Source organism: Hypanus sabinus, chromosome 8, assembly GCF_030144855.1.
Source record: "Hypanus sabinus isolate sHypSab1 chromosome 8, sHypSab1.hap1, whole genome shotgun sequence".
Taxonomy (NCBI): domain Eukaryota; kingdom Metazoa; phylum Chordata; class Chondrichthyes; order Myliobatiformes; family Dasyatidae; genus Hypanus; species Hypanus sabinus.
In genome coordinates, this window is record NC_082713.1 from 161432249 (window position 1) to 161456437 (window position 24189).

The 24189-nt window shown below is 39.5% G+C and overlaps 1 protein-coding gene across 3 annotated transcripts in view; it reads left to right on the forward strand.

Annotated features, from left to right (window-relative positions):
- Nucleotides 1-24189, forward strand: part of mettl25 (methyltransferase like 25) — an 83720-nt gene that overhangs the window by 25785 nt on the left and 33746 nt on the right. For all 3 annotated transcript variants that reach the window (XR_009513739.1, XM_059978406.1, XM_059978407.1), the window contains exons 4-5: nt 7616-8248; nt 9765-9918. Coding sequence is in view for 2 of the 3 variants with exons in the window: in XM_059978406.1 (XP_059834389.1) it covers nt 7616-8248; nt 9765-9918 (787 nt within the window). In the remaining variant the exon portion in view is untranslated. The remainder of the gene's footprint in view (nt 1-7615; nt 8249-9764; nt 9919-24189) is intronic.

Sequence of the window (24189 nt, forward strand, 5' to 3'; positions counted from 1 at the left end):
ACCCTCTGAGTGAAGAAGTTTCCTCACATGTTCCCCCTAACCCTTCTTTCACCTTCTGCCCTTAACCCATGACCTCTGTTTGTAGTCCTCCCCAACCTCAGTGGGAAAAGCCTGCTTGCACTTATCTTTCTATAGTTCTCATAATTTTATATACCAATTATCTATAATTGTCACATTATCAAAAGACTGAAAAGCTTTGTATGCATGCCATCCAGACCTTCATGCCATACATAACTACATTGAGGTAGTAAAAATAAACGCGAATGCAGAAGACAGTGTTGCAGTTGTCTGTAAAGAGTTTGTACATTCTCCCTGTGAACTCTTGGGTTTCCTCCACTTGCTCTGGTTTCCCCCTACAGTCCAAAGATGTACCAGTTGGAAGGTTAATTGGTCATTGTAAATTGTCCTGTGATTAGGCAAGGATTAAGCTGGGGGTTTGGTGGGTGGCGCAGCTTGAAGGGCTGGAAGGGCCTGTTCTGTGCTGTATCTCAATAAATAAATAAAATAAAGTTACAGGGGAAGTGTAGTACTGTTAGACAAGGAGAATGTAAGAGCCATGATGAGGTAGATTAGAAGAACAAAAATGCAAGAGATCACCTTTTGGTGATTGAGAAGCCCATTCAAAAGTCTAAAAGTCTTCCTCTATTTCTTATTCTGACCTTTTACCTCTTCTTACCTGCCTGTCACTTCCCCCCAGGTCCCTGCTTCCTTCCCTTTCTCCTATGATCCAATCTCCTCTCCTGTCAGATTCTTCCTTCTCCAGCCCTTTACCTTTTTCAACTGTCACCTTCCAGCTAGCGTCCTTCACCTCCCCCCACCTTTTTATTCTGGCATCTTCCTCCTTCCTTTTCAGTCCTCAAGAAGGATCTTGAGCCCTAAATGTCGGCTGTCTATTCATTTCCATAGATGCTGAGTTCCTCCAGAATTTCGTGTGTGTAACAGTATGATAGAAGTTATCTTTGAGTCTGGGGTTGGGAGGTGGTGTTAGTTCCTGCCCAACAAGAGAGAAGAGAGAATGACTGATGGGAGATGGTCCTTGATTATATTTGTTGCTTTCCTGAGGTAGTGGGAAAATGCACCATGCTACTGTTTTAATTTAATTCTTTTAAGAACTTTAGTTCATATCTATCTCCACCTAGCACACAAAATTATTAATTGGTTGTGGTCATTCTGGAAACTGGTCTCTCTGAGAATGATTACATTCCTCTGATCCCTCTCCATTTTTAAGAAGTATTTGCTCACTGTTTCTTGGCTTCAAGCATACTTTAATATAATATGCCAGTTTATTTTCAGTTACTTGGAACAAAGCTTTATTTATTTGCTGAGATTAAAATTCCAGTTAAAGATTAAGTGAAATTTAATCTTGTAAAATGGGGGTAGTAGGAATTATTGCTTCTCTTTCTTTGTGGAATACTCATGTCAGCACAGTGTTGCGTTTTTCAGTACTTAATATACCCTTTTCTATTTAACCTTCAACTGCAGGAGATTATCACATATTCCTGGGAACTGCTTGCTTGTCATAAACCCCATATCACATATTAGTACCTTGTATTTGACAAATTTGGTTGTCAGAGTCAATTTTTTTATTAAACTGAACTGTAGTTGATTTCCTTCTGAATTGCCAAAGAGAAATCAAGTGTAGAAAGTTCCTGCTGTGAAGAGTTGTGAGAGGAGCTTTTTATGCTGCTGTTTGTTATATTTCTTTTGAGTTTGTAGGCTTTCGTCACATGAGAATAAAAGCAGCTTTCCATAGCACTGTTTTATTACTTAAATGTCATAGGCAATGTTTTATATCCCAGTAATTCCTGCCCTCTCTCTTTTCTCACCAGCACTCACAGTACTACAGTGGTGGCACCAATCTTCAAAATAACATCCCAGATGATTTGATTACATTTCCTTACCATGCTGCTTCAGCCACTATCTGTGCTGCTTGAAGGAAATGAATGCTCCGAATATTTTTGTCAAGGCTTCTCAACAAGTTCTATGAAAATGAACAGAATATAAGGCGCTATGTAATTCAATCTCAGCTGCTCCGCTGAGAATCTGAAGTGCTCAGACTTTGCCCTTGAAGTTTATGATGTGATTAAAACTGGTTGATTGAATTACAACCGTGCAACTGTAGTAAAATTAAACCTGATATTATGTCAGTACGAGTCATATGGTATGACAGAACTCTACCTCAATTTCACCTTAACTGACTTTAGTTTCCAATTTAATTTTATCTGTATGCTCTACTACAGGTTTCCCCCGCTATCCGAAGGTAGAGCGTTCCTATGAAGCCATTTGTAAGCCAAAATGTTGTAAAGAAGCAATTACCATTAACTTAAATGGGAAAAATTTTTGTGCGTTCGCAGACCCAAAAAAATAACCTACCAAATCATACCAAATAACACATAAAATAAAAATAACACAAACATATATTAAAAGCAGGAATGATATGATAAGTACACAGCCTATATGAAGTAGAAATATTGTATGTATGGTGTAGTTTCAGTTATCAAAATCGGGAGGACAGTGAGCCAAAATCGATTTGGAGGAAAAAAAATTGGCACAGACACGCATGCGCGTGTACACACCTACACACGTACACGCATGCGCACACAACTGCCTGCACATGGCTTCACAGTCATGGTAGTCTTTCTCGGGGTAAACACACGTATAAAGTGGGCATCTTTTTCGTAAAAGCGAAAATCCACTTTGGTTAGCGAAAACAGGTACTAATTTAGGTCTTTCATAACAGCGAGCTGTCGTAAAGCAAACATTTGAAAAACGGGGGCCAACTGTATTGTCTTCTCCAATAGTGAGTTTGTCACAAAATTTCTTAGCTTCAAAATGAAGACTGATATGAATCATTATCTCACATGCAGTTTTGAAGTGTAGATATGAGCAGGAATCATATGTTAATGATAGAGAGCTTACAAGTGGACCACAACCTTGTTGTAGGGTTTGGAGGCTTGCATGCCTCAATGACCTGGAGGTCTGTGTTGGCTGGAGTCTGCACCTTGTGCTTTGACTCTTGGTCCAAACAGGCCAAAGAGATAGAGGCCAGACTATCAGTGGTCCTCCAGATTTGGGGGTTCAGCTCAGGGCTAACAACCCTGATTGGTCAAAAAAAGTTGTTACTGGAACAGCAATGAAGAATCCTATATCTGTGTGCGACAGTATTCCTGGTGTCTACCCGAGATTTGCATGACTGACATTAGTAAAAACCGAGAAGAAGCTACTGGCATGTTGAAGGAAGCCCTAAATGCCAAGACCGCCAAGGACAGACAGAGATGGAGGACTTTCATTGCAGCCTTGATCACCAGCGGCAGAACAGGCTACTGCCTGTTAACTAACTTACAGGCTAAGTTATTCTCTTATTATATACAATCAACATAAGTAGGCTAAAAATTAACATAATTCACTACATAATTATGTGTAAAATGTCCTTCTGTCTTGTTTCAACATCACTTTCCTGTAGGCGTTTTTAGTTTCCTCTTCATCTTGTTCTCTCCTGGGTTGAAATTGAAATTCACTTAAACTATGCATTTAGTCTTTTAAGTATGAAATCTAGATTCTGTTACAGGCTGTCTACACAACAGAGTCTAGTCTTGAGACATTTCTGACCTTTTTACTGGATGAAGACCTGTCTCTGTAGTTTGTATGGTGTCATACAAAATCCACCTCATGTTAAAAGGATTCATGCAAAAGCATCTTCCTTTGCTCAGAAATGAGGTGGACAAGTTATCCACAGCTGTGAGGGACAGCTGAAGCAGAAGATTTTATGCAGGTTACCTAATGTGCTCTAATACATGTATTCACAGCTTTTTTGTACTCTTTCTCTATGATTCTAAATTTTTAAGCAAAAAAAACTCATTCACTGTTGTTCTGTAATTGCCTCATACATTTAATTTGTTTATAGAGAAAACATATATATAGTAATGCAATTTTTACAGAGTAAATACTTTTTCAATTAGAAATTTACATTTTCTGCTCAACTATGCATTCTGTTTCTAAGTTTATATGAGTTTAAAGGCAGAAGCAAATCTAATCTAAAGGTAATTTAAATATATATGTTCAGTTTATTCAAAAAGCTGCACATAACCACCTGGTCAATGTGTTTTGTTAACAGCTTATGTAAACAGTCCCGAGTTGTTGTGCAAACATAACCAGTGATCTACTTATAATCAGCTTTGTCAAGCGCCTCTGCACCCTCCTCCACAAGTGGGATTTCCAGGTGGCTAAACAGTGTGATACCAATTCCCATTCCCATTCTGACGTGTCAATCCATGGCCTTCTTTTGCGCCAAGATGGTGAAGGAGCAACACCTTATATTTCTTTTGGGTAACCTCCACCCTGATGGCATGAATATCGATTTCTCCTTCCGGTGAACATATTTATCACCCCAGATTCCTCTGTTCCCCACTCTCCCTTTATCCTATTGTCCATTCTCCTCTCCTATCAAATTCTATCTTCTCCTGCCTTTGACCTTTCCTAACTCACCCGGCTTTACTTTTCACCTTCCAGCTAGCCTCTTTCCCCTCCTCCCATCTTTTTATTCTGTCTTCCCCCTTCCTTCTCAGTCCTGAAGAAGGGTCTCGGTCCAAAATGTCGACGGTTTACTGTTTTCCATAGGTGCTGTCTGAGTTCTTCCAGCATCTTATCTGTGTTGCTTTGGATTTCCAGTATTTGTGGACTTTCTTGAGTTTATAATCCAACATATTGCAATTGTATGTTTTCAACTTTTCTTACGGCACAGTAGGAGTCCATTCATCTATGCTGCTGTCATTGTTTTGGTCTACCTCATTGTCACATGTCCATTAACTTCCTTTCATTCCTATTTACTTACACTAAATGGACTGGAAAACTGCAAGTGTCACTCCACTCTTTACGAAGGGGAGTTGGAAGAAGAAAAGAAAATTATAGGCCAATTAGAATGATTTCAGTGGTTGGGAAGATGTTGGAATCCGTTATTAAGGATGAGGCTTTGGGGTACTCGGAGGCACATGATAAAATGGGCTAAAGTCAGCACGGTTTTCTTAAGGGGAAATTTTGGCTGACAAGTCTGTTGGAATTCTTAAGAATATCAGAGGCAGAATAGACAAAGGAGAGTCAGTGGATGTTGTTTATTTTTATTTTAAGAAGGCCTTCAAAAAGTGCCACACAGGAGGCTGCTAAATAAAATAAGTGCCCATGGTATGGAATTGATGGCTTTTTGGCCAAGTTTAGAGCTGACATGAAGATAGATGGAGGGGCAGGTAGTGTTGAGGATGTAGTGAGTCCGCAGAAGGACTTGAAAATGGGCCAAGAAGTGGCAGATTGGGTGTAGTGTAGGGAGTTGTATGGTATTACACTTTGGAAGAAGGAATAAAGGCATAGACTATTTTTTAAGTAGGTAGAAAATTCATAAATCAGAGGCACCAAGTGACTTGGGAATCCACATGCAGGATTCACTAAAGGTTAACTTGTAGTTTGAGTTGTTGGTAAGGAAGGCAAATGCAACGTTAACATTAATTTTGAGAGGACTGGGAAGTAAAGACAAGGATGTAATGCTGAGGCTTATAAGGGATTGGTTAGACCACACATGGAGTATTGTGAACAATTTTAGGCCCTTTATCTGAGAAACAATGTACTGGCATTGGAGAGAGTCCAAAGGCGTTTCGTAAGAATGATTCTGGGAATAAAAGGGTTAATGTATCAGGAACTCTGGCCTATACTTGGTGGAGTTGAGAAGAATGAGGTCAGATTTTACAGTAACCTATTGAATATTGAAAGGCCTAGGTAGAGTGGATGTGGAGAGGAAGTTTCCTGTAGTATGGGGAATCTAGGACTAGAAGACACAGCCTCAGAATAGAGGAACATCCATTTAGAAGACAGATGAAGAATTTCTTTAGCCAGAGGGTGGTGAATCTATAGAATTCATTGTGACAGATGGCTGTGGAGGCCAAGTGGTTGGGTATATTTAAGGAGTGGTTGATAGATTCTTGTTTAGTCTAAGTGTCAATGATTACGGGAAGAAGGCTGGAGAATGGGGTTGAGAAGGATAGTAAACGGCCGGCATGGTAGCGTACTGGTTAGCACAACACTTTACAGTACCAGGGATCTGGGTTCAATTCCTGCTGCTGCCGCTAAGGAGTTTGTACGTTCTCCCTGTGACTACATGGGTTTCCTCCGGGTACTCTGGTTTCCTCCCACAGTCCAAAGCTGTTGATAGGTTAATTGATCATTGTAAATTGTCCCGTGATTAGGCTAGGATTAAGTTGTGGGCCTTCTGGGCAGTGCAGCTCGAAGGGCTGGAAGGGTCTATTCCACACTGTATCTCAATCAATAAATAAATAAGCATGCCATGATGGAATGGTGCAGCATATTCAGTGGGCCGAATGGTCTAATTCTGTTCCTATGTCTGATGGTCTTATGGTCTAAAAGCAATTTACACTAGCCAGTTAACCTATCGACTGGAACTTGTTGCCACGGGCAGCTGTGGAGGCCAAGTCGTGGGCATATTTAAGGCAGGGGTTAATAGATTCTTGATTAGTCAAAGCATAACGGTGCGGGGACCAGGCAGCAGATTGGGGGTGACAGGGGTAATAAATCAGCCTTGATGGAATGGTGGAGCAGACTCAATGGGCCGAATGGCCTAATTCTGTTCCTATGTCTTATGGTCTAAAGACAATTTACAGTAGCCAGTTAACCTCTCCCTGTCATTGAGGTATTTTCGGAAGTCATGGCAACTGGAGGAAATGCACACAGTTACAAGGAATTATCACACAAATGGCAGCTGAGCTCAGGTTTGAACCTGAGTTCTGGGACTGTATGGCAGCAGGAACATTTGCTATCTCATATACAGGGAGAACAAATCAAATTGTATACATTACATTGATGTTTACACTAATATTCATTGATATTTAGGACAAAGAAGGGAAATACTCAACCACAAGGGTTCCCAAACTGGGGTCCACAGACCCTTTAGTTAATACTTTAGTTAATAGTTAATACTTTAGTCCATGGCATGAAAAAGGTTGGGAATTCCCTGCTGTACCAGTTGGGTGCTCCAAGTGTTTTATTTCATATTATTTTCTCTGTAACATTGTGATCACCTTGAGGTGATTGATAAAAATTCTATTGATTTTGTAAGAGAGTGTAGGCACTGGTTGATTGTGCTGATTTTAGTATTCTTATAATCACGACACCACTTAATCTTTCTTTGTCAAAGCACATTAGTTTAAATCAGCTCGGTGTTTGGGGAAGGTTAAGTATCACAGCCGTGTTGATAGTGCATACGTTTGCTGATATGGCTGTCCCAGAGCTAATAATAGTTTATCTTACTTCAGTAGTATCTGAACTGCTGTTTTAGCAAAAATTCTTGTAGACATGAAAGGAAGGGCAGTTTTTACAACATTTTCTGTTTTGGATTTCCAGTTTTCACACTTTGGGTGTAATGATCTGTATTTAAAACACTGGTTATACTATTCCTTCGTGTGCAATATGGGCAATAAAAAAGGGAAATATTATTCATTTCTGAATAACGTTTAGACTACATTCAAAATCAGTTTACCTTTGGGTGTTGTAGATTCAAATTATTTTGCTGTAAATTGTATTAATGTTTGGAATATTTTCTTTTGATTCACTCTAGGTGATTGATATCGGATCAGGAAAGGGGTATTTGAGTTCCTACTTGTCCATGCAATATGGGCTAAGTGTATATGGCATTGATTCATCCACTACCAACACAGTCGGGGCAAATGAGAGGAACCGGAAATTAGAAAGATATTGGAAAGTTTATCAGCGTCAATCAAAGCCTAAAACCCAAGACTCTAAACCGGAACATCCAAAAGAAAAGCAGATGAATAGTATGGAAAATTTTACCAAAATCAAGGAGCCGGCCGGTTATATTGGGGAAGAGGAGGATACTACTGATGTTCAGTCTATGCATGAACAGTCACTTGCGCAGTCTCCTGTTTCCACCACTCTTGTAGACTCTGAGGTATATGAGAAAAACATTGTAGAAACATCTGCAGAAGCTGCCAGATCAGACAAATTTTACGACTCTGAGAACGCTTTTCTGGGACTTCTGTCGACTGATGTTGTGGAACTGAGTCCACAAGTGAGGCAAAGGAAATGCCTGGATGAAAAAGAGAAAGAGAGGCGTAAATCTGCAAGCTTGGAGGCTAAAGCAAAGCGAGTAAAACAGGCCAATCTGTATTCTCCAATAACATTGCATGTTACTTCCACAACAGAATTACACGACATCACTTCTGACATCAAGGTGAGGCAGACGTGAGTATAATGTCTTGAGGTGTGTACTAAAGAGGAGATTATCTGCTTGATGTAATGGATTGTCCTTTCACACTTGGACAGCAAGGTGGCTTGAACCTTGACCCCTTTTAGTAGTAAACAGAGCAAAATAAGTGGATTTATCTATAAGGAACACAATAGTGATCCATTCCCTAGCACAAATATTGTGGTCCCTGTATAGTATAAAAGTCAAAAATATGGTTGTGGGGTACAATTTATTTTCAAACTTATGTTATTATATGTGTTTCCCTGTTTTAAAGGGAAACGTATTTGAAATTAGAGGCTTATTTTTTACTGCCACAAGATGGCAGGTTGTCAGCTTAACTTAATTGATGCAAATTTGGAATTCAAAAATGAGTTCCACTAAAAGGTGATGATGAATGTATTTTATATATTCAATGCTCCCCAGCATTAGAATAAATGGCATTTAATTTCATTCTCACGTTTTTTTTTGAAGAGTAGCCCTGAACTCGGCAGTGGAGTTATCGGGGCACCGTCATGACGGTGTTTCCGTAGCAAGCTGTTCTTGTTTTCACGAGGGCGAGTTGCTAGCTCGACACTCAACCCGACTTGGATTCGAACTTGGGAACCTTCGCTCCAGAGTCCGGCGCTGATATTTTTGCGCCACCAAGCATGACATTCTCATGTATTGCAATATAAAAATTATTTTCCTGTTGGATATGCCTTGGCTGATTCCACTTCTGTGGCTCATGTGGTGAATGATTTGTGTGCTGTGTTATGTTTTGCAACTACAAAACTAATCGAAAGAAGAACATGGGGACCCTGGGAAGGAACGTATGTACTTTGTTTTTTAGTGAGGCATGCAGCGTATGACTAACGACCTATGCTAGTCCCCTATTTCTTACATATAATCCATAATGAATTATGTAAACAAAGAATGCTTAAACAAACAATTTGTTTACATTACTCAAATATTAAATACAAAACATGCTGTATTGTTGATTTATACAATCCATGAAGTTTTATGATGAGCATTTATGAAATCAGTTACCCTAGTTTCACCTGATTCTGTGTATTCAAGCTTGAAAAGGAAAATGACAAGGTTCCTATTACTTAAACGACACACATCAAGACAAATGTTAACTAGAGAACTATAAGGGCATATGGTTGATCTCCATCATCCATGATGATAAACCAGCTTAACTGCTTGTAAAATAGGGGTTCCCTCTTGCTTAATGGTATATTGGTCCATGGCATAAAAAAGGTATAGAATTCTTGCTCTTTTAAAAAAAAGAATCTTTGCCTTTTGAAAATTCTACGTGTAGAAAGTAAGAAAGCAGAATCATCATTTGAATGCTGTACTACAACATCAGCCTCTATTGAACTCCATTCAGCACAAAAGGTTGTAAAAATAGCATTTTATGTATTTCATTTATGCTGTCAAACTTCTTGGGCCTCTTGTGCTAATGGTCTTGTCTGTGATCTGTCACATAAATGTAACAAGGGCTTCGTTCCCTACTTTCCAGGATTCTATCGTCGTTGGTCTACATACCTGTGGTGACCTTGCTTCAAATACTTTACGCATCTTTATTACTAAACCAGAGCTCAAAGCTGTTTGCAGTGTTGGCTGCTGCTACCACCTGGTCTCAGAAGAGTTTGAATTTTCGGATCGCAGCCAAGGTAAACAAAGTAATGTTAAGCAAAATTGACGATGTGATGTGTCACTAGAGTACTGGAACTGGAAACTGCTATACACAATGAGTGTGCAGTGTACTGTGGAAGTTACTGTGGGCCATATCTTGCAGAGAAAAGCAGTAGATCTGCTCAGAACTCTTGGCATATATCCGTAGCAGTGACACAGATACAATTTATTTAAGGTACAATTCATGAAATTCTGAAGTGCCGGCTGCTTATAAGACTCTTAAAACCATGAGAAATAGGAGCATTTGGCCCATCGAGTCTGCTTCCAAATGATCAAGGCTATTGTATTTTCATCTCAACTCCATTCTCCTGCCTTCTCCTCATAGCCTTTGACTAATAACCTCTGTTTTAAATATACCCAATGACTTGGCCTCCACAGTGTGTGTGGCAATAAATTCAACAGATTCACTACCCTCTGGCTGAAGAAATTCCCTCATCTCTGTTCTAAAGGTATATCCTTCTGTTCTGAGGCTGTGTCCTCCGGTCCTAGACTTTCCCACTATTGGAATCATCCTCTCCATAACCACTCTATCGAGACCTTTCAATACTTGGTGAGTTTCAAAGAGATCCCCTCCTCATTCTTCGAAACTTCAGCAGATACAGGCTCAGCAATATCAAACACTCCTTATATGTTAACCCTTTCATTCCCAGAATCATTCTCATAAACTTCCTCTGGACCCTCTCCAGTGCCAGCATATCCTTTCTTGAAGAAGTGGCCCCAAAACAGCTCACAGTGCTCCATATGTGATCTTATCAGGCCTCAGCAATATATTCTTGCTGTTATATTTTAGTCCTCTGGAAATGAATGCTAACATTGCATTGCATAATGGTATTGATCCATGGCATAAAAAAGGTTGGGAGCCCCTAGTCAAAAAAAATAGAATCTTTGCCTTATGGTCCCTCTGCCAGGTGATTTCTAAATGGACATTGAATCCATGAACACTACCCCACTTTTTTATTATTATTATATTTATTTTTATTTTTGTATATATACTTACTGTTATATATTTATTTTTCTATATTTATCATGTATTGTATTGTACTGCTGCCACTGAATTTCACGACATATGTCAGTGATATTAAACCTGATTCTGATTTACAACAGACTCAACCTGTAAGTTCTCCTTGAGGGAATCCTTGCACGAGGACTCCCGAGTCCCTTGGCACCCCTGATTTCTGAATTCACTTCCTTCTACCAGAGTGGCAGATGGAATACATTGTAGGGAAATCTGGATTCTATGTGCTGCTTCCTTGCTCATTCTCCTAATCTGTCCAAGTCCTTCTGCATACCCCATGCTTCCTCAACAGCACCTGCCTTTCTAGCCATTGTTATAACATCCACAAAGCTATCAATTACAACTCGAAGCGTTGAGCTCAGGGGTCAGTTCTAGCGCCATCTGTATAGAGTTTGTACGTTCTCTCTGAGACAAGTATATGTTTCCTCTGGGTGCTCTGGTTTCCGCCCAAAGTCCAAAGGCGTACCAGTTAGTAGGTTAATTGGTCGCTGTAAATTGCCCTGTGATTAGGCTGGCATTAAATAGGTGGGTTGCTGGGCGGTGCAGCTTGTTAGGCCAGAAGTGCCTGTTCCGTGTTGTATCTCTAAAACAAACAAACAAACAAACAAACAAATAAATAAATAAATCTTGTCACCTAGGTAATTAGCATATAATATGAAAAGTAGTAGACCCAACTAATCAAACCCTGTGGAACACCACTAGGTGGCTTCTGCTGGCAATATATTGACAATGTTGCAGAAAGTCTCCAGCATTATGCTGGTAATCTGCCCAGAAAAACTACTGCAGATTAGACCAGGTTCTGGAAGAACCCTATTGAATTTAACGGCAAAAACCTTGGTAAATGTTAAATAACAGGCATCCTTTTGACTTACTTGAGTTTACTGTTTTAACAGATCAATTCTGAATATTTTGAATGACAGAGAAATTTAGAAAGATTCATAGTTTTGACTATCTAGCATTGACAAAGTGTGGCATAGCTTTTGAAGGTTTTTCTTAACTGTTAGACTGGGCAGGACTTATCTTCAGCCTCCATCCCCAACTTGTTTGCATTGAGTCATGCAAAGTCCTACCATCACGCTTTGTCCAGCTAATTGAGGATTGCTGCAGCTCAGACATGCAATTTCTAAATGGTTAAGTTTGCAAGGTTAAGTTTGAACTTTATTCTGTAGGTCAATGGAGCACACAGATGGTTCACAGCTGATAGCAACATCAGTACCATTATCGATAATGCTAGTAGCAGCAAAAAATATATTGTGCTGTGTATGGAAACTGTATGAAGTTATTTTAACAAAAGGGGTGAAAATGTTGATGATGTCTAAAAATTAATAGACCCATTCCATTTCCTTGGAATAAAAATATTCATATAATTCATTTAATTGAAACCATATGCATTTATCTTTTAAAGAAAAATAAAACTAATCTTTAAGGCTTGAAAATTAATTGCTTTTTTTGATAAGTTGAATTATGATGAATTTCTCAGTCTGCTGTTAATTCCATTTTAATTGACTTTCCTTGAGACAGTAGGTATTATTACAGTCACACTACTTGGAAATTTTAAAATAAATTAGGTTTCCTGAATATGAATTTTGCATTTGAATTTTTATAATTTTGCATATCATTAGAATTCTCAAAGGTGTTGTATTATTTTTACAAGGTCCCCTGAATGATTTGTATATAAATAATTTCATTTAAGACTGGTAATTCATTATTACTTTTCAGCCACCTGAATTCATTGCCAGGCACACATTTTATGCATTCAGAATCATGCATGCTTTTCACGTTTCAAGCAATTTAAAGAAATTCAGTGCACATATAAGGGCTGCCAGACCTTTAAAATCAATTTTATTCGTAAGGCCAGACAGAACTGAAATCTGAAATATAAAAAATTCAATGAAGTAATCAGCAAGATCTTAATAATATATTTAAAACCAAGCACCTCCCACTTGATTTATATTTTGCATGTTGCCAAGTTGCATCAGTAATGGAGAATTGGATCTGACAGTAAGCTGATATTTAACATGACAGTTGTTCATTTTGGTGTACGTTTCTGTCTGGCTTTAACGTGTCACTTTCAGAAATGAACATATATTTGTGGTAACTGGATTTTACAATCTCTTGTTTGTGTTGCCTCAGGTATTAATTATACCTATTCTCTAATAATAATGTATTTATATTCTAGTAATAACAGTATTGTCATAGAATAATCTTCAATGGGATCTCAAATAAATGCCAATACTTTTCTTGGGAGTGTTTCTTCGCAATACAATCCAGCAAATTTTAAAGAATACTGAACAAGAAGTTGGGTGGCAGGGTGGAGATAAGTCTCTACAAACGAGATGTGATGAGCTACAGGTCACCCTTAGGCAAGGGGATAGCCCCCGCTTAGCCCCTCTCCCCTGATCAGGGTCATGCGAAGTCATAGCAGCAGCTGGTGGATGGCCATCTGAGCAGCTGCTCCTGGTTATACGACCACTGACGGTAGGCAGACAATCCCTGAAGCGTGTTGTTAATGGCTGCGGTCACCTATCATGTAAAGTCACTGCCCAGAAGAAGGCAATGGTAAACCACTTCAGTAGAAAAATTTGCCAAAAACAATCATGGTCCTGGGACCATGATCACCAATGTCATATGACATGGCACACCATGATGATGATGATGATGAAACAGGAAGAGCAATGTGGCAATTAAATGGACAACTAGTGTTCTGATTCTAATAATGAAAAGAAGCTGATCCTTGAGTTAATGTGGGAAGATTATGATGATAATATAAAGTTGGAATTACTTTTGAACAAGAGAGAATGGTGAAGATTTCTTTCATTTAACATTTTCAACCTGCATCTAAATTAATCCACCTCCACAACAATTCATATTTTTCCAGACTCATTTTCTTCAGCTTATCTCTGCATATTAGTTTCCCTGTCCACAGATAGTAAGCCTGACAGGATAACATTTGAAGTTGTTCACAGATACAGTTTCTATCATCTTATCATCTGCTTCATTATGCAGATTCATCTGCTCTCTGCAGTTTCTTCATTCTTGATTTGCATTTGAAGAAAATAGAGATTTTCTTCACCAAAATCATTTCACATAACACACCCGCCATCTCATTTATCCTTTCCACTATGATTCCTCCAGTTCCATTTTTATTCAATTCCTGTAGATGAGGTTATTTGCAGTGATATGTGACATCCTCACCACTTCTGTCGAGCAGTCACCATCTTCAATAAGATAAAGTTTTATCATCTATCCTTGATATTCATGAAATTACCATTACTGAGTGCCTATCATCAATATTTCATAGTCACCAGAGACCTGAAACTCAAATGAAATCATGAATGGTGTGGTCATAAGAACAGTTAGAGGCTGCATGTCCTCCAGTCAGTGGTTCATGTTATCAATATGGGTCACAAGTCAAGAGCAGGATTAATTATTCTTCACTTTCACATCCAGAACAAAGTTGTCCTTGGAATGATAATGCACATTTTGCTGTTGCGCAGGGTTACTGGATGGACTGTCTACCAGATTTCCCACAGTTACTTACCTTTTGACAGCACTAAATTATATAACCTTCACCAGAACAAGGGCAGCAGGTATTTCAGAATTAATGTGCATGATCTCCAAATCATTGTGTTCCTTCCTTATGACTCGGTGTCAAAACTTGGAATTTTCTCCCTCTGGAGAATACCTCATCAGAAGAACAGTAGCATTTAAAATGGCAGCTCATGACCATCACTCCAAGGACATGAGCACTATAGTTTGTAAGATTTGTTGTTTTTTTCTCTCTCTGCACATTGGGTGTTTGGTGATCTTATTTTTTTTAATGGGTTCTTATGGGTTTCTTTGTTTTGTGGCTGCCTGTAAGGAGACGGATCTCAAAATATGTATAATGTATGCATATTTTGATAATAAATGTACTTTCAACTTTTTGAACTTTGAAAGGTAATTGGGGAAGAGAAATAAATTCTGGCTTTGCAACCAGTGACCCCATGCCATGAATCAATTTTTAAAAGTCTTTGTATTTACTCCACAGTTACCAATTCTATCCTATAAAAGATGCAGACCTTTGATTCTGCTGCACGCTATCTCCATGGTCCAAAGCATATAGATTATTAGTTCCTAAATCTGAGAGTGTGTGTCTTCAGCTCCTGTCCCCGGTGGTAGCAATGAGAAGAGGGCATCTCATGGGTGATGAGTGTGCTTAATGATGCAGTCAGAAGGCTCTCCACAGTAGAAATTTGCAAGTCTTTGGTGACTTACCAATTCTTCTCAAATTCCTGATGAAATATACCAGCTGTCGTGCTTTCTTTGAATTTGCCTCGTTATGTTGGGCCCAGGAAGGATCTTTAGAGATGTTGATAACCAGGAACTTGAAACTGCTCACCTTTTGACTTCATCAACATATGATCGTTGTTGTTCCTCAGTCACATTACTACCATATTCCTTACTATAATTTTCAGAAAATCTAAAACATCCTTTCATAAGAACTCCATGGCCTCCGTCGGTCGTGGTCGACCATGGGTACTGCGCCTCTTGTAGTCACTGGGAGTGGCTTCTCCAGGGCGCAAGCCAGGGCAGAGTTGATATGGAGATCCGTCTGTTGCCCATGCAGTGGGACCCCCCTCTCCATGCTGATGACAGGTCCAAAGGAACGACGAGAGTCGATACGGTTTGGTGCCAGCAGCATCGCGGGAGTTGCCGTGCCGGTGCTGGGTACAACAGTCAGCCGCCTTCGGGACTCCGACTCCGGATTTTTCCTCGGGGTTTACTCCCAAAGCCTTTCCCGTGAGCGGGTATAGCGGTAAGGCAGCAGAGGTTTGAAATCAGAGCTTTCCCTCTCCTAGATGAGCTACCATCCGTGGTTAACGAGCCCACCTGCCTGGAGCAGCTGGTTTTAAGGTGCTAGTGGCCCACCTTTGCCCCTCCTGTCAGAGAACAGTTCCGCCGGGCATAAAAACTATGCCACACGTGAAGGCCAGGAGTTGGACTTGGTTGTCGGAGGCTGTTTGAGACGCACGCCATGAAGAACATTTGTTTAGCAGTGGGAGCTCGTCCCCACTACCACCCTTCAGCTATGACTACCCCTGGAGTTTGTAAGAACTAGAATATAAGAAACAGGAGCAGAGGTAGGCCATCTGGCTCATCGAGCCTGTTTTCCTTTCATTATAATCTTCCCTGATTTTTTCCTTCTTCCGTGCAATGTGGGGAAATAAAATTAATCAACAACAAGGGCCCATCCAACAATCAAGAACTCAGGGGACAGGATAGGAATTAATAATTCTGGGTTCCAAGAATCAGGTACCTAACCTGATATCTGGGTCCTAGGATTAGAAATAGAGACCCTTGGTGGACTCTAACTCACCAATAGATGAGTCTGGGTGGGTCAGTTTAGCATGGAGTAGATGGGCTGAAGGGCTTAATTCTGTGCTGTAATGCTCTATGACTAAGTTTTTGCTGTACATTTCCCCTCTTTCATTCTTATGTGGTTGTGTGGATTCCTCCCTCCCTGAATGGAACTCACGCCCCTCCTCCACACTCTGTTACATGTTATTGATATATGGAATGCTTATAAATATTATCTGTGAAGTTTAGGATTCTTACAAATTCATCAAGGTTGTAAAAGAAGTCATGTATTTTGCCTTCACATGAATATAGGTCATATTCATCTGTAGATGATGTGAGAGATTGACGCCTGTCGTTTTGCTTCTGGTGTAAAAAGCAAGCGCAATAATTATTTAATTATTTTATTCCACTCTGTCCTGTTTATGAAGTATACTGTGAAATAACTCAAATGATTTTGACGAGTCGTTCCTGACGACCAAAATGATGAGGTCATGAAAAGATAAAGCTGTTTATTGCTAAGATTTATAGCTGCACTCTGGGATTACCTAGCATCAACACTAAATTATGCAGTTGAATTCCACAGACTCGTGCATTTATGCACTGAGCTATTATAACAGCTATCTGTTCACCAGAAAATCCTTAAATCATCACATTAATGTAGGAAAACCTTTTGTTTAAGGCTCCATGTACATTTTATGCTCAGTTTGTTTCTAATCAAATAAAGATGAGATAACCAATTTAAAACAAATATGTCACTCATATCTTCCATTGAGTCAGATAGTCAGTAAACACATCTGTTTCTTTCTTTTAAAAAAGGCACAATTACTAATTAACTCTAAATCAGTGGGGAGCTACAAAGAACAGAAGGTGACAGGCTGCAAACCAGCAGCGTCATAAACTTGAATAGCTCGTGAAAGTTTTCCAAGAGGTAAATGAGAGCTGTTAATTCACTTTCCAGTAGCCTCTGGTGAATAAAATATAAATCATTAATGAACAGTCAATCAGATATTTCCCCACTTTTCTTTGCGGCCAGACTTGCCAACATCAGCCGGTACTGATTATCAGTTAAATGTGGTGCTTTATGAGCCTTGTTAAAGTTTGTTGTGATACTTAGTGGTATTATTACTGAAGAATTATATGTGACTCCCAGGTGGATGTTGCAAAATTGTATTTTTTCTCAGTAATAGGCTGATTATTTCCTGAGCGCCTCAGCATTATAAGTCCTTGAAAAATGCTTATGAGCAGCTTTTAGTTTTCAGAATAAATTACCTGACAAACTCAAGGAAGTGAAGATTGGAGAAAATAACTGCTTTGTTACTAGCTTGTGTTCTTCGTAATTGTAGGCATGAAAGTTTGTGACAAGATTGAGGGGAATTGGGTGATAATCTTGTTGAGGAAATTGATATTAAAATAAGATTTCAAATTTAAGTTTTTAGATTGCAGTGTATATGGATGTGGATCACAGAATGTTCAAAATGTCTGTCTAAATCTTCTCAGATTATGGATTTTTATTCAAAATCATTCATACCATGGAAATCAAGAGAGCCGTAGATGCAACAGGAATTGCTGAAAGCACTCAGCATATTGGGGAAATATCTGTGGGAAGGGAAGCAGTACACATTTCAAGACTGTGAGGTGGACTTTCAGGGTCCCTGACTTTAAGTGTTAACTGTTTTTCTGCCAACCTGTGTGCTTGTAGCATTTTCCATTTTTATTTTGTACGATGGATTGTCAAATACTTGAGAGCTTTGTAAAAACATCTCTCAAGGGCCTCCCATACCTGGCTATGGGAAGTAGCTGATTTAATTACCTGCCAATTCCATGGAGAAAAGAAGCCAGGAGTCAAATTTGACGCAAAATATTAAAGTCTCATCTTTTTCAGGACATTTGGTAAGCCCTGTTGAGGATGTTAAAAACTAGGCCAGCCAGCTTGAAAACTAGACCATGTCTGGACTGTTTAAGACAAAGTGTTGTTCAAAGGTTTTTGTTGCTTTGACAATTAATGATTCAGGAACTTCTGCTACTTTTATTTTAAAGCAGTAGCCAATTTTTAATTAAGGTAACTCTTACAGTAACTGTATTGTATTTTCATCTGCTGACTAAAATATAGAGCCGCATAATTGGGACTTTAACACGTACAAACAAGCTGGATGAACTCAGCAGGTTGGGCAGCATCCGTTGAAATGAGCAGTCAACGTTTTGGGCCGAGACCCTTCAAATTGGGACTTTAGATTGTGCCCTAATAAAATGCTGCCTTTTCTGCCATTCAGGAAGTGGGAGCCGTGCACAAAAGAGCACGTGTGAGAATTATAACAGACAGACAGGCGTACTTTATTGATCCCGAGGGAAATTGGGTTTCGTTACAGCCGCACCAACCAAGAATAGTGAAGAAATATAGCAATATAAACCCCTAAATAATTAAATAATAATAAGTTAATCATGCCCAGTGGAAATAAGTCCAGGACATCCGATTGTATAAGAAAGTATATATTATTATAGCCTCTCACCTTCTTATTCCCCTTCCACTTTGGATACTGTAAAGATTGGGTAGTAAACATAAGCAAAAATTATAAGAGATTTAGGGCCACTCATGGGATTTGCAAGTATCACCAAGTCCAAAAACTGACCAGAACAGACTCTAAATTTCTTAATAGGTCTCTTTCACCAAAGACAATGTTGCAAATGATTTATTTTCTGTTTTTGTTAGACAATTTTTCAGGTCTAATTTTCTTATGAAGTACATTAATAAAAATTTATTTGCTTACTTTGACTTGGGTTACTTCTGCACACTAACTCCCCTCTGTGATGTTGTACTGTGTGTCATGGCTGGACTGCTGTTTCACTGCCTGAACTGAACATGTGATTCAAATTCTAACGGTAGCTTACACTCGTGGCACAAAGCACAAGTGGCAAACTGTCGATGAATCTTCACAATGTTAGATTATAGTTTAAAACAAGTCAAAATGAGTTCTGTGTCTCGAGCGAGGTTTAATCGATGCGCTTTGTGGGTTGGACTCTGTAGTTCATGTTATCATGTGCACCTGGTTTCCGGTTTCTCCTGTTTTGTTGCTGTTTTGTGCAATTTTGATTGGGACAGAATGGCTGTGCAGCCTGAAGTTGATGTACAGCACAGTGCTAGATTGAATTGAACTGAGCTAAACTGAATGTAGCTGGATGCTTTCGATTACTTTTTGGGTCGATGTTTTAGATTCTGCGTTTTTCTCTTTTTTTTATGTTTGCGTGATTTGTTGCATTTTTCACACATTGGGGATTTGATGTTTTTGTTTGAAGGGGTTCCATGGTTTTCTTTGTTTTGTGGTTGTCTGTGGGAAGATGAATCTCAGGGTTCAATACTGCATGTTCACCTTGAATCTTTGAAAATCACTGTCCTGGATATTGCCCGAACCGAACCTTTATCTGTTTTGCAGACAACCTGCAAAGAGGCTGAGTGGCTGTCACTTGATTGATCTAGTCTGCAGCGATGGTATTCTGGAAGAGAAAATAACTGTTACAGTTAATACACTGAAACATCATTCAAATTACTCAGGCATATGACTTAATTAAAACCACTCCTAAAGCTCACTGATGCTGCAAATTCCTGCACGATTGATGTGAGTACGTTTGTAATTTTAGAATAGTTATATGCCTTTTCCATAAAATGCTTACATTTTCGCCATTTCTGATGATGACACAGGAATTCATTGTACTATGCTACACAAACATTCAATGTTGTGGCTTCAAGTTTCCTACTGCTGAATTAATCTAAAAGGTCGATTTTTAATATATTCCCGATATGTTGGATTGACATTTGAGTACTGGAGAAGAAATGCCTCACATGGAGCAGGAAGTTTTAAAAGTCCATTTCCTCCCCTGGTGTAGATCCAGAAATAAAAATTGAAACAGGAACACTAGTGGGAAACAACAATCCTCAGGGATAAGGATATATGTATTTTTTTATATAAACGTATTAGCTTTGGCCTGGATTCTACAGCTGTAAAGACAGGGAAACTACTTACCTTTCACCATCTTACTCTGTGGAAACAACAGCAATTTTTTGATTTCCATGCATTCATAGCTCAACATAAAAATCATGAAGTTGCAGTCGATGGTTCACCTCAACAGTCTATCTTCTCTGCAGTATTTTCTAGCTGGATCAAAAGAATTTTTTTTTACTATTGACATACAGCACAGAATAGGCCTTTTGAGCCATGCCACCCAGCAATCCCCCAATTTAATCCCAGCCTAATCACGGGACAGTTTACAATAACCAATTACCTTACCAACTGGTATGTCTTCAGACTGTGAGAAGAAAGCGGAGCACCTGGAGGAAACCCACGTGGTCATGGGGAGAACATACAAACTCCTTACAGGCAGTGGTGGAAATTGAATCCCAGTCGCCTATTCTGCAAAGCATTATGCTTATGCTACCTACTATGTGTAACCCATTTATTTGAGCTGGCACAAATTTAAGCCATGTGAATTCCTACTATAAAATGCTCTGATGATATAATGATTTTGTAATGAGGTAGATATGAGCTTTTCATGGTATAATGCCTACTAATCAACAAACTATCTTATCCAAAAATAAACTAATTTTATTTATGAATATTGTGGTCCCTTCATGTGAATACTTTAACATATGTTTTTTGTCAACTTTTTAAGAAGTTTGTGTTGAATACTTCAACTGCAATCATAATGTTCAATGTCTCATCTTTATTTGGGACCCTTCATAGTGTTAATTAAAAATTGTGCGGTCTGTTTCCTAGCATGCTGTCTGGGACATTTTTTTTTCATGGTCTAGGCTGCTTAGCTATTTTGATGACAACATAGATACTGGGCACCAAAAATCATTTTGAACAGATGCCTGATATTGAAAACATCATTATTAATCAGTTGTTGTCTGGTATCAGGGAGTGGGGGGACCGCAGAGGATCGAAATTAGCTGCAGTAAGTGTAAACTTAGTCAACTCTGTGATAGGTGCTAGCGTTCATAGTATCCAGGACGTCTTCAAGGAGTAATGCCTCAAAAAGGCAGTGTCCGTTATTAAGGACCCCAGTCACCCAGGACATACCTTGTTCTCATTGCTACCATGAGGAAAGACATATAGAAGCCTGAAGACACACACTCAATGTTTCAGGAACAACTTCTTCCACTCTGTCATCTCATTTATGAATGGACATTGAATTCATGAACTCTAACTCATATTTTTTATTTGTATTTTTTGCACTGCTTATTTAACATTTATACAGATATGTATACATGTATGTATACATACACACTTACTGTAATTCACATTTTTTCTATTATTATGTATTGCATTGTACTGCTTTTGCAAAGACAACAAATTTCCTGTCGTATACTGGTGATATTAAACCTGATTCTGATTCTGTTCCTGACATATTTGCTGTTTCTATATACTTTTCTTCCTGGAACCCTTCATGTCTGTCAGTGTTTTCTACTCAATGTCTTCTGTTTCTGTATTCCAGGGGACTGTCCTTGTAAGACACCTGCAAAAACATAGGGTGATTCGTCAACTTCTCCTTCTCAACTCGTGAGAAGATGATGGTTGATGTGTGATCTCTCCTGAGAGAGCTTGCCTGACATATGAGTCAACCAGTAGGCTAACCTCCTGCATGCTGCACTACCGTGACATTTCTGAGGTCATTTTTTTTTAATAGACCTAGCAGATGATTTTGATGCATCACTGTTACATTGTCTCTAGGTAGAATGTTGAATACGTCTTAATAAAGGAAAGAAGGAACTGGTGTGACCTCAAGACATCTCAAATTGTTTTACAGCTGATAGTATATTATCGTAGTAATATAGGAAATACACCAGCCTATCTGTACACAGTTAAATTCCTCAATTACCAACATAGTACTAAGTCATAATTGCCTTGAAACTCAGTACCAGTTGGTGGAGCTAAACACGTTATGTAATAATCAGCAACACACACAAAATGCTGGAGGAACTCAGCAGGTCGCATCTATGGAAAGTACAGTTGACGTTTGACTGTACTCTTTTCCATAGATGCTGCCTGGCCTACTGGGTTCCTCCAGCATTTTGTGTGTGTTGCTTAGATTTCCAGCATTTGCAGATTTTCTCTTGTATATAATAATTAGCAATAGCTTATGAGCCGCTGCCTTCAAAATTAAATTCCATGTAAGGTACAAGTACTTCTGCCATGGTATCACATTTTACTTCTTGGACAGTTTCTTGGGACCAGGCAGTAGAAGATTATTCTGCTTGAATTATTTTAATGTAGACTAACTGTTGCACACAGTACCAACAAAGGATAACATTTTAGGTAATATTCTAATCATTTTTAATGATTTTGCAACAGAAGTGCAAAGATACTCTTCAAGGACATCTTCAAGAGCCACCCAGGACATGCTTTCTTAATATTACCATCAGGAAGGAGGTACAGGAGCCTGAAGGCACACGCTCAGTGATTCAGGAACAGCTTCTTCCCCTTAGATTTGCCATTAGATTTCTAAATAGACGTAGAACCCATGAATGCTGCGTCAATACTGACAACAACTGTCCTCTGCACCTAGACTTCTGCAAAAGCTTTATCAAAACATCACATGGGCGAGGATGAAGCTCAGCAAGTGCAGAAGCATCTCTATTGTCAAAGGTCAACTCACAGATCAAAGATTTCATATTGATGGAACACCTGTCCCAACTGTTTCACAAATGCCAGTGAAGAGCTTGGGTCGATGGTATAATGCTAAGCTGAAGGACACCGAGCAGTTTCAATAACTCAAAAAGGATACCATCATGTACATAGCTCGCATCAACAAAACCTGACTGCCAGGAAAACTCAAGCTGTGGTGCTTCCAGTCTGGCATACTCCCAAGACTCATGTGGCCTTTAACAGTGTATGAAATCCCCATCAGCAAGGTGGAAAAGCTGGAAAGAGTGATCAGCACACATGTGAAACAGTGGCGTGGACTTCCACGATGCTTAAGTCTTGTTGGACTGTACAGGAACGGCAAATTGGAATGACCAATTACAAGTCTTGTGGAAGAATTCAAATGCACCAAAGCAAGTTTGGTCATTACCCTCACTGAATCTGAAGATGCTGTTATTCGAACAGCAGCCCCCCGTGTGGCAACGGGGAGGAAGTGGACCCCATCTGAAGCTGTTCAGAGTGCGAGATCTGCTCTTCACTTCATGGATGTGGTTGGTCAAGTCCAGCAAGGAAGAGCCGGTCTCAGGCTCGTCCCAAAGGCTCCTCAATGGCACGAGGCAATATCAGTGCAGAAGAGATGGCTTGTGGTGGAGCAGGTGAGAAGACAGGAGGAGGCAAAGCGACAAGCCAGAGCCATCTCAATGGCCAAGCAGGGCCAATGGACTAATTGGGAGAGCCTGGAAAAGAGGAAACTCAGTTGGCATGACATCAGGGAGATAGGGAGATGGAGGGATCTTGGCTAAGTTTTGTCATCAGAGCCACTTATGACCTCCTAACAACACCTCAGAACCTGAACCAGAGGTGGGGAGAAGACCCCACTTGCTCTCTTTGTCAAGCACCTGGATCACTGAGGCACATTTTAACAGGATCCACCATGAGCCTCAGCAGGGGCGGTATACTTGGTGGCATAACCAAGTTCTCAGACAGCTGGCATCAATCTTGGAACAGAGGCAAACCACCATAAATGCTTTCCCACAAACATCGGCAGGAAATAACCACATTACATGATTTGTACCAGCAGGCCAACCTCCAGAGCACCAAGTAACATCAAAGGATATAAGCATTCTACAGGTTGCTCGGGATTGGAAAATGGACGTGGACTTGGAGAAAATGCTTGTGTTTCCCCCAGACATTGCGGCTACAGCATTCTGGCCAGACATAGTCCTGTGGTCCACAACAGCCAAGCTGGCATATGTTGT